General features: G+C 39.1%; 1 protein-coding gene across 1 annotated transcript in view; it reads right to left on the bottom strand.

The window, feature by feature from the left end:
• SMG1 (SMG1 phosphatidylinositol 3-kinase-related kinase) overlaps positions 1 to 12,826 on the bottom strand; it is a 160,273-nt gene that overhangs the window by 11,914 nt on the left and 135,533 nt on the right. The window contains exons 32-47 of the mRNA XM_012647554.1: positions 12,206 to 12,428; positions 11,084 to 11,330; positions 10,396 to 10,625; positions 8,711 to 8,959; positions 8,041 to 8,179; positions 7,843 to 7,952; positions 7,491 to 7,709; positions 6,724 to 6,914; positions 5,806 to 5,978; positions 5,391 to 5,670; positions 4,324 to 4,596; positions 3,867 to 4,101; positions 3,371 to 3,597; positions 1,670 to 1,820; positions 1,378 to 1,567; positions 749 to 1,218 (exon numbers count right to left, since the gene is read on the bottom strand). Of these exons, the coding sequence (XP_012503008.1) occupies positions 749 to 1,218; positions 1,378 to 1,567; positions 1,670 to 1,820; positions 3,371 to 3,597; positions 3,867 to 4,101; positions 4,324 to 4,596; positions 5,391 to 5,670; positions 5,806 to 5,978; positions 6,724 to 6,914; positions 7,491 to 7,709; positions 7,843 to 7,952; positions 8,041 to 8,179; positions 8,711 to 8,959; positions 10,396 to 10,625; positions 11,084 to 11,330; positions 12,206 to 12,428 (3,607 nt within the window). The remainder of the gene's footprint in view (positions 1 to 748; positions 1,219 to 1,377; positions 1,568 to 1,669; positions 1,821 to 3,370; positions 3,598 to 3,866; positions 4,102 to 4,323; positions 4,597 to 5,390; positions 5,671 to 5,805; positions 5,979 to 6,723; positions 6,915 to 7,490; positions 7,710 to 7,842; positions 7,953 to 8,040; positions 8,180 to 8,710; positions 8,960 to 10,395; positions 10,626 to 11,083; positions 11,331 to 12,205; positions 12,429 to 12,826) is intronic.

Raw genomic sequence — 12,826 nt, 5'->3', positions numbered from 1 at the left:
CCAAAATGAAGGTAGATTTATGCCCAAAGCTGTTTATCACATCAGTAGGGCACCAGGGAAATAGAAATTACTTTAGAAATAACCTTAATTTAATATTCAAAACATAGGAAGTATATCTACATAACAAATTCAACCATTGAAAACTGTATTTAGAAGCCAGGCGCAGTGACTCACGCCTATAGTCCTCACACATTGGGAGGCCAAGGTGGGAGGATTCCTTGAGGCCATGAGTTTGAGACCAGCCTGCACAAGAGTGAGACACTGTCTCTACAAAAAATAGAAAAATTAGCTGGGCATGGTGGTGTGTGCCTATAGTCCCAGTTACTCAGGAGGCTGAGGCAGGAGGATTGCTTGAGCTCCGGAGTTCGAGGTTGCTGTGAGCTATGATGAGACCACTGTACTCCAGCCTGGGCACCAGAGTGAGACTCCGTCTCAAAAAACAAAATAAAACCAAAAATGTATTTTTATAAACATACTTAATAACACAGATAATGCTTATCATACAGCCATGATGGAAACAGATTCAAAGGACAAAGTGTAAACATGAAATGATCTCAACTACATAAAAGAGAAATAAATAAGGATCACTGGAAAGAAAGCACCAAAATGCTAAAGATGGGTGTGCATTGGGTTGGCAGGGTTCAGCTAGTTTTAAAATTTCTCTTCTTTGTATTGTTCTGTATTAATTCCCCCAGTTTTTCAAGTTTCCTACGTTCAGGAAAAACACATTACACAGAGAAAGCCTTACCTGAAACATGGCAATGTGCAACTGAACCCGCTGCAGGCTTGTCTTACAAGAAGAAATGCTGGTTTCTAGCCTTCGCACCAAGTCGTGCTTCTTCCAGGCAGTGTCATAAGAACTCGCCAACACTGTTGCCCTGTTCATGACCAACTGGGAGAACTTCCCGACCTGGATGTTGTGCTCCACTGCTTTCTTACACAGGTCATCGACAGAAACTTTGCTTTCGGCACCAAAGTCCTTTGCCTCCACTTGAGCAATGATGTCTACCCCCAGAGCGCTGATAAAGCTGCACAGCGTGAGTCCGAGGGCTTGGTTTGGTAGTCCTATCAAGAGCTGCCTCACGAAATCAGCTGTGAATGCCTTGATGGGTTTGGCCATTTGGTCCTCACTGAAACAGGAGTTTCTAAAAAGGGTTTTCACATTGACAATTTGTACAGGCCCATTCACAGAATTCTGATCTTCAAGTGAACTTGATCCTACAAAAAAGAAAATTTCCTTAAAGTATTTCATACAAAAATAATGTGCTGTTTAAAGTACTTAAGATTTATGAATGTATAATTAAATTAAGCCTGTTCTACCTTGGCCCGTTCCATAGCCCTACATAAATAAACCCACCATGTTTAAAGGTAGATTACCTGACAGTGTTTTAGAAAAGGTACCACAGAGCCTGAAGAACTCCTTAATTGTCTGTAGTCTTTTTAGAAAGAAAATCTCTTCCAGCACCTGTCGGTGATTATCATCATCAAAAAAATTAACTTGGGTGCTCCTGGCTTCCCTTATGATGTCAATCTTACGCCAAGCTATAGGAATTTCCATTTTGTTTAACTATGTAAATGAAAGAAAAGAAAGTTCATTTCTCTACTTTTCACACACCAAACAACTACTTTACTGCACTTGCATTATTCTTAAAATCAAGTCAATATTTACCTTTTCAACTAATAAGCCAAAAGCAGTTTCAACTTGGGCAAACATGCCATCAAATGCTACCAAAAGCATCTGGCCAGCTGACATTTTTGGTGTTTCATCAACTGAACCATTTCTTGGTTGGATTAATTCACCATATTGAGCATGCAGCATTCTATGGGAAAATAAAAGGGAGTTAAAACCCTCACTGAAGAGTAACGTATTTTGGGTCACTAAGTCTCACAACTAGTATGCAAAGTCTAGAAAATGCCAAAGTCTAGTCTTTTGGCATTAAGGAAGGAGTGTTATGATGAAATATAATATGAAGTTACTGGTTCTAATTCAGTATTAGCATGTGATTAAGTTTTATGCAAACTTGAATTATAGCAATTTAAAAATTACTTCATTAAATATTAGTCTCACTTTACACACAGAATATGAAATAAGATAAACCCCATACTGAAAAATGTCAGGAAACACACAATTCTAAAGCTGGTGGACCTAGCAAATTATAAGCTATGTTCGCACTACTGCCGCATAGCAGAGCCAACTACAGACAGTAAACTGAAATATCTGCTATTTTTGGCATGCTCAGTTATGGTTTATGCACATTTTGAACATAAGGACTTCAGAAATTCACTCCTCACATTAACATTAACGTAAGACTTATATAGTGCTTATGTATCCAGGCACTATTTCTAAACATTTTATATCAAAAGCAAAAATACAATTCCCAGTACTCATAATTACTATCAGTAAAACTAAGGTTAACTGGGATTTCAACTTTATCATACACACATACAGAAATCATTCCAAATGACCGGAACTATTAAGAGTTTTTAAGACAATTAAAAATGTTAAGCTACCAGAGAAATGTCTAATGAAAAAAAAGCTGTAAAAATGATATGAAATTTTTTTTCAGATTAGCAAAAAAGTTTCTCTGAAACAAGGCACAGATGGCTGCCATAGAACCAGGCACCAAGCTTGTCACCCGAAGCACACATTAAACATTCTGCCCTAAGAGGGTAAAAGGAACCTAGGTAAGATATGAAGAGAAGATAAAATGAGGTCTGATATTTAGTGTGAAAGAAAGGTATTTAGATCTAGCATTTAACTTGTTAAATATTGCTAGAAATTATAGGATAAAGCTCTAGAGTGAATAATCTAAACCACTATTTATCTTATTTTTGTTTATGCTATTAATAATTATTCTTTTTCCTGTTATATGAATATAACAACTACAGAGAAACCTGAGAAAATAGGAAATTTCTGAATGCAGGATAATTGACATTAAGGAATTATTTATTGTTACCTTTTTTGGTGAAATAATGCACCACAATCAAGAGAGATATCTAATTCCTGTATTATTTAAAAAGAAAATATATTTGCTCTAAAATAACCAAGTTAGTACAATTTACGCCAGGTTGACCAGGTGCAGACAATTGCTTAAGGTGGTAAAATCAGGGTTCATTATACTATTCTACTTTCTCAGACACTAACATTGGGTGAAGGGTGTATAATACCTTCCTGTACTTTTCTTTTTTTTAACATCTTCTATGACTGTAGTTATTTCAAAATTAAAAAAAAAATTTCAAAAGATACATGTATAAGTAATCATACCTACTCTAAAAATTACAGGTAAACTTAAAGTAAGAGCTCAGAATTCCTTTATCTGGCCACCCCATCTCTTTCACAAGGAAACAGGCACAGCTAGCCTTCACTTGCCTGGCAACATCAATGTAATGAGCATGTGTTTCTTCTTCGAGTCCCATGGCTGCATTTCTTAAATAGGCTTGAAGAGATTCGACTAGAGTCTGCAGGGAAATGCCATCGGTTGTCTGCTCAATAAGATTGTCCAGTTCATGAAGCATACTTTCTAACGTGTATTCCCCTTTCATTAAACATCTAAGTGCTTCTGGAAATATGATTTGCCGGAAATTTGAATTCAATTCCTGTAAGTATGTGAAAAACATATTTAAATGTTTTCTGAATTTAGCTGAGTTACACAGTTGGAGACTTAGAGCCAACAAGAACAAACGTATACAACTATAACCAAGTTATGGCTCTAAACCTCACACTGAATATCTTGATTTTAAATGATTGCTTAAGCAGCATCCAAAGGGGAAAGTCAAATTGCTTTTCTGGACTAATGAGATGAGAAAGGCAATATTCAGTACCTAAAACAAACTTACAAAATTTAGCATAAATTAGAAGGGTTCACCTGAAGTGAGGTGTATACTCCATTGGCTAAGTGAACTGCCTCAGATGCTTCCATAGGGTTGGGGATGTCTAAGTCCTGAGGCACCAGGTGGCACTGCTTCAGTAACTGAACCAAGCAGGTGACGTTTCCACTCATACTGCACAGCTCCTCCAAAAACCAGGCTCCATCTCGAGAAGTCAGATCAACCAGCTGCTCTCCAGCACTCGAAGCTGCACCTTCCATCATCAAGTTACGCCTGAATGGATAAGTGTTTCTACAGTGAAACTTAATTAAATGCACAAATAAAGAAGATACTTCAAAATCTGAAAAGAAAGCAAGCAGCTGTAACACTGTGCAAGACTAAGGAAAGTAAAAGAGTATCTTAAGTTTGGGATTAAAAGTAAAACACATGTAATCTCAGTAAGCACCAATGTTTGTAAGACAATGAACTGATCCAATATGAGTTTAGCTAACATACCTTGTAAGGGTACAAAGGGCAGAAATAATAACACTTGCTAGACTCAAAGATCCTTCTTCTCCATTCTCATGAAGGAAAACTTTAATACAACGTTCAATTTCTTTCAATTGATCTTCACAAACAGGCACAGTGACTGCTTCTTGTTTCAAGCGTTCCACTTGTCTAATAAGTCTGCTGTTGATGTCTGCTGCATACCGCTGCAGGGTCATTTCAGTGGCAGTGATGAACTGACACACTGTTGGGGGTGGTTGGGGAGCATACTGCATTTCGTATCTATAAAAGTAAGACAGAGGTACTTGGTTATAACATAACCACCTCCCTGCTTACAAATAAAATTTACACTTCACAAAACCCAAAAGAATATTGCATTTGATCCTCAGACAAACCTTGAAGAGTAGGAATCATTATTTCCATCTTACAGATAAGAAAGTGTCAAGAGCTTAAGTAACTTCTTAAGATGACTAGTTGGTGAATGACAGAATCAATGTTCGAGGCTAGCTGTCTTTAAACCAATCCCACCACTCTTACACTAGGATATACTTCAGTAAATTAGGAAAAACATACTGTCTTAGGGGAAAACATGAGCTCAAATTCTCTTAAAAGCAAGACCAAAGTGATTCCATTCAAATTCCATCAACCATTTTTTTCACAAAAAGAAAATACAAATGTAATTAAAAATCTAATACAACGTTGCTTCCACTCTCAATAAGAAATAAAGACAATGAGCTGGGCGTGGTGGCTCACGCCTATAATCCTAGCACTTGGGGAAGCCAAGGCAGGAAGATTGCTTGAGGCCAGGAATTCAAGACCAGCCTGAGCAACATAGTGAGATCCTCGCCTCTACAAAAAATAGAAAAATTAGCTGGGCGTTGTAGCGTGCTCCCCATTAATCCTAGCCACCTGGGAGACTAAGGGAAGAGGATCGCTTGAGCCCAGGCATTTAAGGTTATAGTGAGCTATGATGACACCATTGCACTCCAGCTGGAGCAACACAGTGAGACCCTGAGAGAGAGAGGGAGGGAAGGGAGGGGAGGGGAAAGGAAAGGAAGTAAGTGCTGTCAACTTACTTCCTGTAGAGTTCTTGACAGCGCTCTACTGTGGTGTTACGGATGAGCTCTTCCATCCAGGTCTTCCATTGTTCAATTCGATGTTTCTGAAATATGGCCTTTGGATACTGCAGAGCTACAGTTGCATAGTGATGGAGCTGTTCCAGACAGCCACGGAGCACAGAGCGCCTCTGCTGCAGGAGAGCGCCAACCTCCCCCTCCAGCTGCTCACACTGGCTAATCAAGTGGGCCTGGCCAGCATTCTGTAGAAAGGCTGTCGCTGGCACATAACTTGGGGGCCCTTTTGGTAAAAGACAGTATTAATCACAGTTAAACCATTTCAACTCAGCAGCCATTTAAAGGGAGCACAAACCAGAACCCCACAACTACAAAACTCAGATGCTCACATAAGTATCTAAAATAAGTCAACCCATACCAAGGTCCATTTGTGTGCTTATCTCCTGAAGTAAGCTTGCAAGCTGTGTTGCTTCTAAATTGTTGAATGCAGCCTGATAGTGTGTTATCCACTGTTCAAATTCATTCAGCTTCACCTGGATTGCTTCCTGAACCGCTCTTTGCTGAGTCTGCAGTTGGGTGTGTTCAGAATACCTAATGGGGGAAATAAACAAACAAGCTCAAAAGATCATTTGCTGTTCTTTCTCCTCCGTACTTTTATAATCTGGATTTTGCGCATACTTAGACTGCCTGGTAAACTCCTTTTCAATCTGGAGGGCTCCGCTCCAATGTCCCTTACTTGCCTGGATTTTCCTGACTTTATAATTCCCTCAACTGTGCTCGCAACATTTAAAATAAAACTACAACATCTGCCAAGTTTTGAGTTCATTGAAGGTTAAAGACTGATGCTTGACAGATCTTTGTACTCTGAGAGCCTCATGCAATGCTTGAAACTTTGATATTCAACTACCCTTTACTGGGCACCTGCTCTGTATAAGGTTCATTCACTTAGATCATCCCATTTAATTTAATGTGTAAAAAACTCAGCAAAGTAGATGAAATAACTGCCACTGTACAAATGAATAAAGACTCAAATAACAACTGTAAATGAGAAAACCAAAACTGGATTTTCTGATTCCAAGTTCAGTGTTCTCAACACTACACCTATCTACCTATCTCCCATGATCAATCATTCAAACATTTAAGTTACATATAATAAAGCAGAAAATTTAAGTGAACTGTTATTTAGAAACACTTTAAAACTGTAATCACTGAGAGCTTTTATCATTTACGTGAGATGCTGCAATAATTCTAACCTACATTGACAATATTTACACAAATACAAAAATTCTCCTTAATGGAATATATTTAGAAATAAGAATTCATCACTGTTTTAAACCTGTGTTGCAGAGTGTGAGAAGGATGATCCACCCCTTCAGCTCCTTCTAGAAACTCTATTTCCTCCAGCAGTTTGCCCTGTAGTTTTTCCACATCTGTCAGTTGCTCCTGCAAGCTTAGGTATTCATCTAAGCTGCTGTCCAGCTTGGGAAGCACAACCAGCATCTCATCCCTATTCTTAAACCAGTTCACCTGTAAAAAGTTGTTATGATTAGGAAGATTATTACAGGGTCAACTCTGAGACACAACGCTGTCTGTCAAAAGAACATTTTGCACATTCTATTTAAATCTCCACGAAACCCTGAAGGGATGATGGCATCACCTCCACTGTACAAAGATAACTAATATGTCCAAATTAACACAGACATAAACTGACAGACTCAATTTCCATAACACCATGCAGTTACTAACAGGCCACCCAGAACAAAATTAGCATCACTGACTACCTACTGGGGATGGGAGGCTACCCAATTAAAGAACATTTACAATCATTAGTAAACACATTTCAACGTATTTTTTAAAATTATAATTTTTTTAAATCATTAACCCACCTCCTAGGAGTGTGGAATGTAACCGTGTTTTTGTGTGGGAGAACTGCCTTACAAAAAGATGGCATCAAATTACCATATATTTAAGTGCCACTTCAAAATTATACAATACAGTCTTGCCAAAGAAAAGTAGAGAAACAGTTTTACTCAACTTTTTTATGAACATGTTTACTCTATTAACAAAAAGATGACGATGACTTATTACATCATTGGGCTTCACCTTAATTTCAGCTACTCTGGAAGAAAAGAGGCTGCGGGTGATCTCTCGCTCCATCTCTCTCTTGCTCTGCTTGCTCTCGGCCTGCTGGCCGCCTCCGCCATAGACAGCGCCAGCAAAGCCAGCCTCACCTCCTGCCGTCCAGTCCACCAGAGGGTCGTACACAAAGGCCTCCAGCAGTGTCAGCAGAGTCTCTCTGCCACGCCGCATAATGTGTAAAACCTGTTTTCACAAGAGTTTCAAATAAGTTTTGCCACAAGTTTCCTCACAAATGTGTGACTTTTTTCATTTTACAGGCTTTGTTCATTTAACATGTATACTAAAAGCAGCGGAGGCAGAAGAGAAGACAGCATACCTGCTCACAGGAAAGCCTAAAAACACCTTCTACTCCAGTTACACCCAGTGCTGTTTCAATGTTTTGTGTCATTCGAAAAGGCACTTTCTCAGGAACTCTAAGGCTTTTACCTTGAAAAAACAAATAGTTATATTTTTGCTCTTTCACCAAAAAAAAATTTGACCCTCATACAAATGTAAAAGTCCACTTTTAATTTACCTTTTTCAAAGCAAACATTGTAATCTATGTGAACAACTTCTCCAGTTGTCATATCTATGAGAACGTTATCCAGATGTCTATCTCCAAGGCCAATTATGTATCCAACCATAGACATGACTGCAGTAGATCTTGCGTAAGACTAAAGAAAAAGGGGGTGAAGGGAGCAAGTTAAACACCATAGGGAAATTTCCCTCCAACATGAACTTGATGCTCTAAAATTCACACAACATCATAATCCTACTCCCTTATTTTAAAATAAATCAAGAAATAAAAAGCACTCTTCAGGGTGCTGCATGTGGTCACGCAGGCTCTGCATGGGGCAGCCATATACAATATCGAGGTTTGGTTGGCCCTATTTAATCATTATCAGAATGATGGATTTTTTAAAAAAATAAGCAACTTTTCTTTAGTCTCCTTAGTTTTTCGCTTTCTAAATTGTTTATTCTACTTTCCATTTCATCCACAACTGCTTCCCCATCCTGCCCTCAGACACAGTCAGGGCCACGCCACTATAACTCTAATATCAGATTCCAATAAAGATCTCAAACTATCACATCTGGAGGGACAGAAGAAGGAAGAGAAGGAAGACAAACAAGACAGACAAGAAGGAAGCAGGCAAAAGAAATAATACTCTTGATGTGTTGATTACAGTCCCAAACAAGGCGCATACCTGTGTAACTCTCCACCATTCATCAGGTGTTGTACAAGATGACCAAAGCTCCTTGGCAAGAAGGTTTGGGGGTGTGGCCTCCATTAACTCTTCTAACACTGCCTTCATTACATGCAGAGGCCAATCCCGACGGGACACATCCAGGCTAAGTCCAACTGCTTTCAAAGCAGGGCCAATTTTACTATAATAAAGTTCACTAGGACGGGGTACCATTCCAGGATTCTGAGGAGTTTGGTAGGAATCTTGGGCCTTCAAAAGAAAAGATCAAATTTATTTAAAAAGTACAAAGATTACTTTGAATGCAAAGTAGTGCCTTAAAAACTGATTTTTCAGTAGCATTTACTACCTGCCCAACTAAATTTCATTTACCAATAGCCAATTTTGCTGGACTATATCTTTCTTATAATCTACATCTTTCTTTTGATTGGGTACTAGTACTTCATTGAAAAATTGGTTTGGTGTTAAATTTTCTCGAGTGTAATTCATATCACAACATTCAAGTTACATTCTTCTTTGTAACATATAATTAAGCTTAAAATTTATAATTTATACTTCCTAATTCATTTATACACATGGATTCACTGATGATTTAATCATCAGTATGAAATTAGCAGTGGGAATTTGGAACACATTACATAAAAATTTAGATGGGCTGTCTCCAATTCCAATCTCTAACTTACCCTTCAACAATTGCCCTGCAGTCTCCCATGCCTACATTTAAAACTTGACTCCTCTTAAACTCTTGCTCTTTCCCATCCCACACCTATCCTAATTAGAAGCATTTTCTTTAGCTAGATGTGGGATCCTAAGGTTGAGACCGTATAAAATGTATCTTAATATCTGCAGAGCTTAGTACTGTTCCTGGCATATATTAAGCACCCAGATACTTGGCTAAAATGAATTCTAAATTAAACTCGTAGTCTAAATCAAAGTATAAAATCCACAGGTACAAAATAGGATGCCATTGTGGTTAACTCTAAACTTAAAGTTGCTTCTTATTTATGTATTTAAAAGAAACTGGGGGCCGGGCGTGGTGGCTCACGCCTGTAATCCTAGCACTCTGGGAGGCCAAGGCAGGCGGATTGTTTGAGCTCAGGAGTTTGAGACCAGCCTGAGCAAGAGCGAGACTCCATCTCTACTAAAAATAGAAAGAAATTATCTGAACAACTAAAAATATATAGAAAAAATTAGCCAGGCATGGTGGTGCATGCCTGTAGTCCCAGCTACTCGGGAGGCTGAGGCAGAAGGATTGCTTGAGCCCAGGAGTTTGATGTTGCTGTGAGCAGGGATGATGCCACGGCACTCTAGCCCGGGCAACACAGTGAGACTCTGTCTCAAAAAAAAAAAAAAAAACTGGGTTTCAAAGATATTATTTACAAATTTAAAAGATCATGGTAAGTCCAATAAAAGCATTAATATGTGAAATACCACATCCACACATCCCCTCCAATTTGTCTATAGTAACATTAACCCAATGCCATCATTTCTGCCTCTTAAAACTTTATTTTTATAAAATATTCCTGAAAAATGCCATCTTTAGGCCCTTAAGTCTTTCCTTATTTAACCCCTATAAACGTGCAAAATGCTCAAGTATAGTAAGCCTAGAAATATTTCACATAACAAAGAATAGGCTAATATAATCATTTGTTTTTAAACATTAAAATTTTATTTGAATTTTAATCAACCTTTTGTGCTTGTAAGGCAGCTTCCCGTTGTTGCCATCGCTTGTAAAGACCAAATAAGGGTGTGGCTCCATCCACCCACTGGATTAGTCCTGATCTGGTTCCTAGTGGTGTTACAGAATAGTGTCGAGCATGGAACCGGGGTGTTTCCTGGCGGTTAATTGTAGCAAACATGGTATTCACAATAGATAGGAACTGCATTATTCTCTCATCCAGATGTAAATCCTCTAGTCCTATGAAAACAAAATTAAAGTAGTTAGGGCAGGTGACCAAACAGTGTTGGGAGCACACCACTCCTTTGTGTCTTTTTCAACTAGCAATGGCAGCCAAGAACTGATAGCCCATGAGGAACACTGAGAGCATTAGAGAATTCTATTCAGTGACAGGATATTAGTAGTAGTTATTAGCATTATTAGCTGTGCCTCAGTTGTTCTGCTTATACAAGTTCATACACAAGGGGGGGTCGAGGGGTATGGACAATCTTTCTGTACAGTATCTAACCACTGCCATTCAAAAACACACAGGATACAGGACACTCCAGGCTAATAATGACATGCAAAAATTCACCTGAAATAATCTCTGTCTCACAGACACACACACACACACACACACACACACACACACACACACACACAGCATTAATAAGAAGTCTAATACTCTTCTTAAAAATGGAAAAAGTTTTCAATCCTACCTTTGAAAAGGTAAGGATAGCTCTTCCCATCTGATCCCAGAAAGAGAAGTTTCTTTGGCTTAGTTTTAGTTGGTAAAATTGTGATGGTTCCACCCACACTGTGTATTGTGACAGTGTCTCTGGCCGAGACTTCCCCAGGAAGAGCAATTTCAGTGTTAGTCATGGCAGCCAACCACGGACTGATTTCTTCAAGACGTAAGATATAACTTGCACGTTTCTGTGCTCTCTGTTGCAAACTCAGCATTATCTATATTCATAAGATGGGAAAAACAAGTTTATATTATGATTTAAAACACTTATTTTCTTTCATATTCAGTTTGGTAGAAAAGTAAATTTAAAAACACATACAAATACCAGTTATTCTAATTCCTCCATTTAATTCAATGTTAGGTATTTGGGCCATTCTGGGAAAAGCACTAGTGTGCTAATATGCTCTAGATCAGCAGTCCCCAACCTTTTCGGCACCAGGGATTGTTTTCATGGAAGGCAATTTTTCCATGGGGGGTGGGGATCTTAATAAAGTAGAAGTCATCTAGAGCTACGGTCCCCAACTCCTGGGCTATGGCCTGATATGGGTCCATGGCCTAATAGGAAAACAGGGTCGGGCACCACCACCTGAGCTATGCCTTACCCCCACCTCCTCTCCCCCTACCCTCACCTCCTCTCCCCCTACCCTCACCTCCTCAGCCCCTTACCCCTGCCTCCTCCCCCGTCAAGTGATTCTCCCACCTCAACCTCCTGAGTAGCTAGAATTACAGGCACACACCACTGAGCCTGGTAAATTTATCTATCTTTTATGAGGAGAATACAGTAGGTAACCAACATTTAGCTCAAGGCCAGTACCACTCCCCTGGCAAATTTCTTACAGTATATTGTTTACTGCTGTGAACCCTCCATATATAAAAGAGTAGGTATCTTTGCCGCTCCCTCTACCCACCGGTTTCCAAATTCTCAAATGAAACACTTTTCTCTGTAGTTCTTATAAGTAATTGGCTGCAGGCTGCCTTCCATAGGCTTATAAAATTTTCACTTATGTTCCAAGTAAGGTGAGCCCACTTATTTAAATTTTGTCTCTTATAGGAAATTTTCCACTTTGGTAGCATTCTTGAGATTGTTCTGTACCTCTTTAAATGGAAGCCAGCTGCTTCCAGGCTTTGCAGGGTTTGACGGGGTCTTCAGTTTTTCTAGAGCGTTTTCAATGGCATCACCATAGTTATCCTGAAACCATTTCTCATGAGGTGTTTCTGCAGGGGCCGCGGTGATGCTCCTGACATGCTCCAAAGCAAATACGATGGGCTTCATCAGAGCCGTGTGCTTCTCCCTCATGATAGCAACTTTCTCTTCTCTGACCAGGAAGACAATTTTATTCAAAAACTCATCATACATGAAAGTTTTACACAAACATGGAATAGTTCAAATGTATCAAATGTAAGTTAACAGTATCAAAGAATAAGTCTAAAACTTAAGCAATAGAGTACTAGCAAACTAAGATAGAATTGTTTTCTCAAAAATCCAGCACACAAAAGAGGCAGCTTCTCTTTTCAAAAAATGCACAGAGGCTGGGCGCGGTGGCTCACGCCTGTAATCCTAGCTCTCTGGGAGGCGGGCAGATTGTTTGAGCTCAGGAGTTCGAGACCAGCCTGAGCAAGAGCGAGACTCCGCCTCTACTAAAATTAGAAAGAAATTAATCAGACAACTAAAAATATATAGAAAAAATTAGCCAGGCATGGTGGCGCATGCCTG

Source organism: Propithecus coquereli, unplaced genomic scaffold (assembly GCF_000956105.1).
Source record: "Propithecus coquereli isolate 6110/MARCELLA unplaced genomic scaffold, Pcoq_1.0 Scaffold27, whole genome shotgun sequence".
NCBI lineage: Eukaryota > Metazoa > Chordata > Mammalia > Primates > Indriidae > Propithecus > Propithecus coquereli.
Note: the sequence above shows the minus strand (reverse complement) of the source record. Positions and strands in the feature narration are given on the sequence as shown.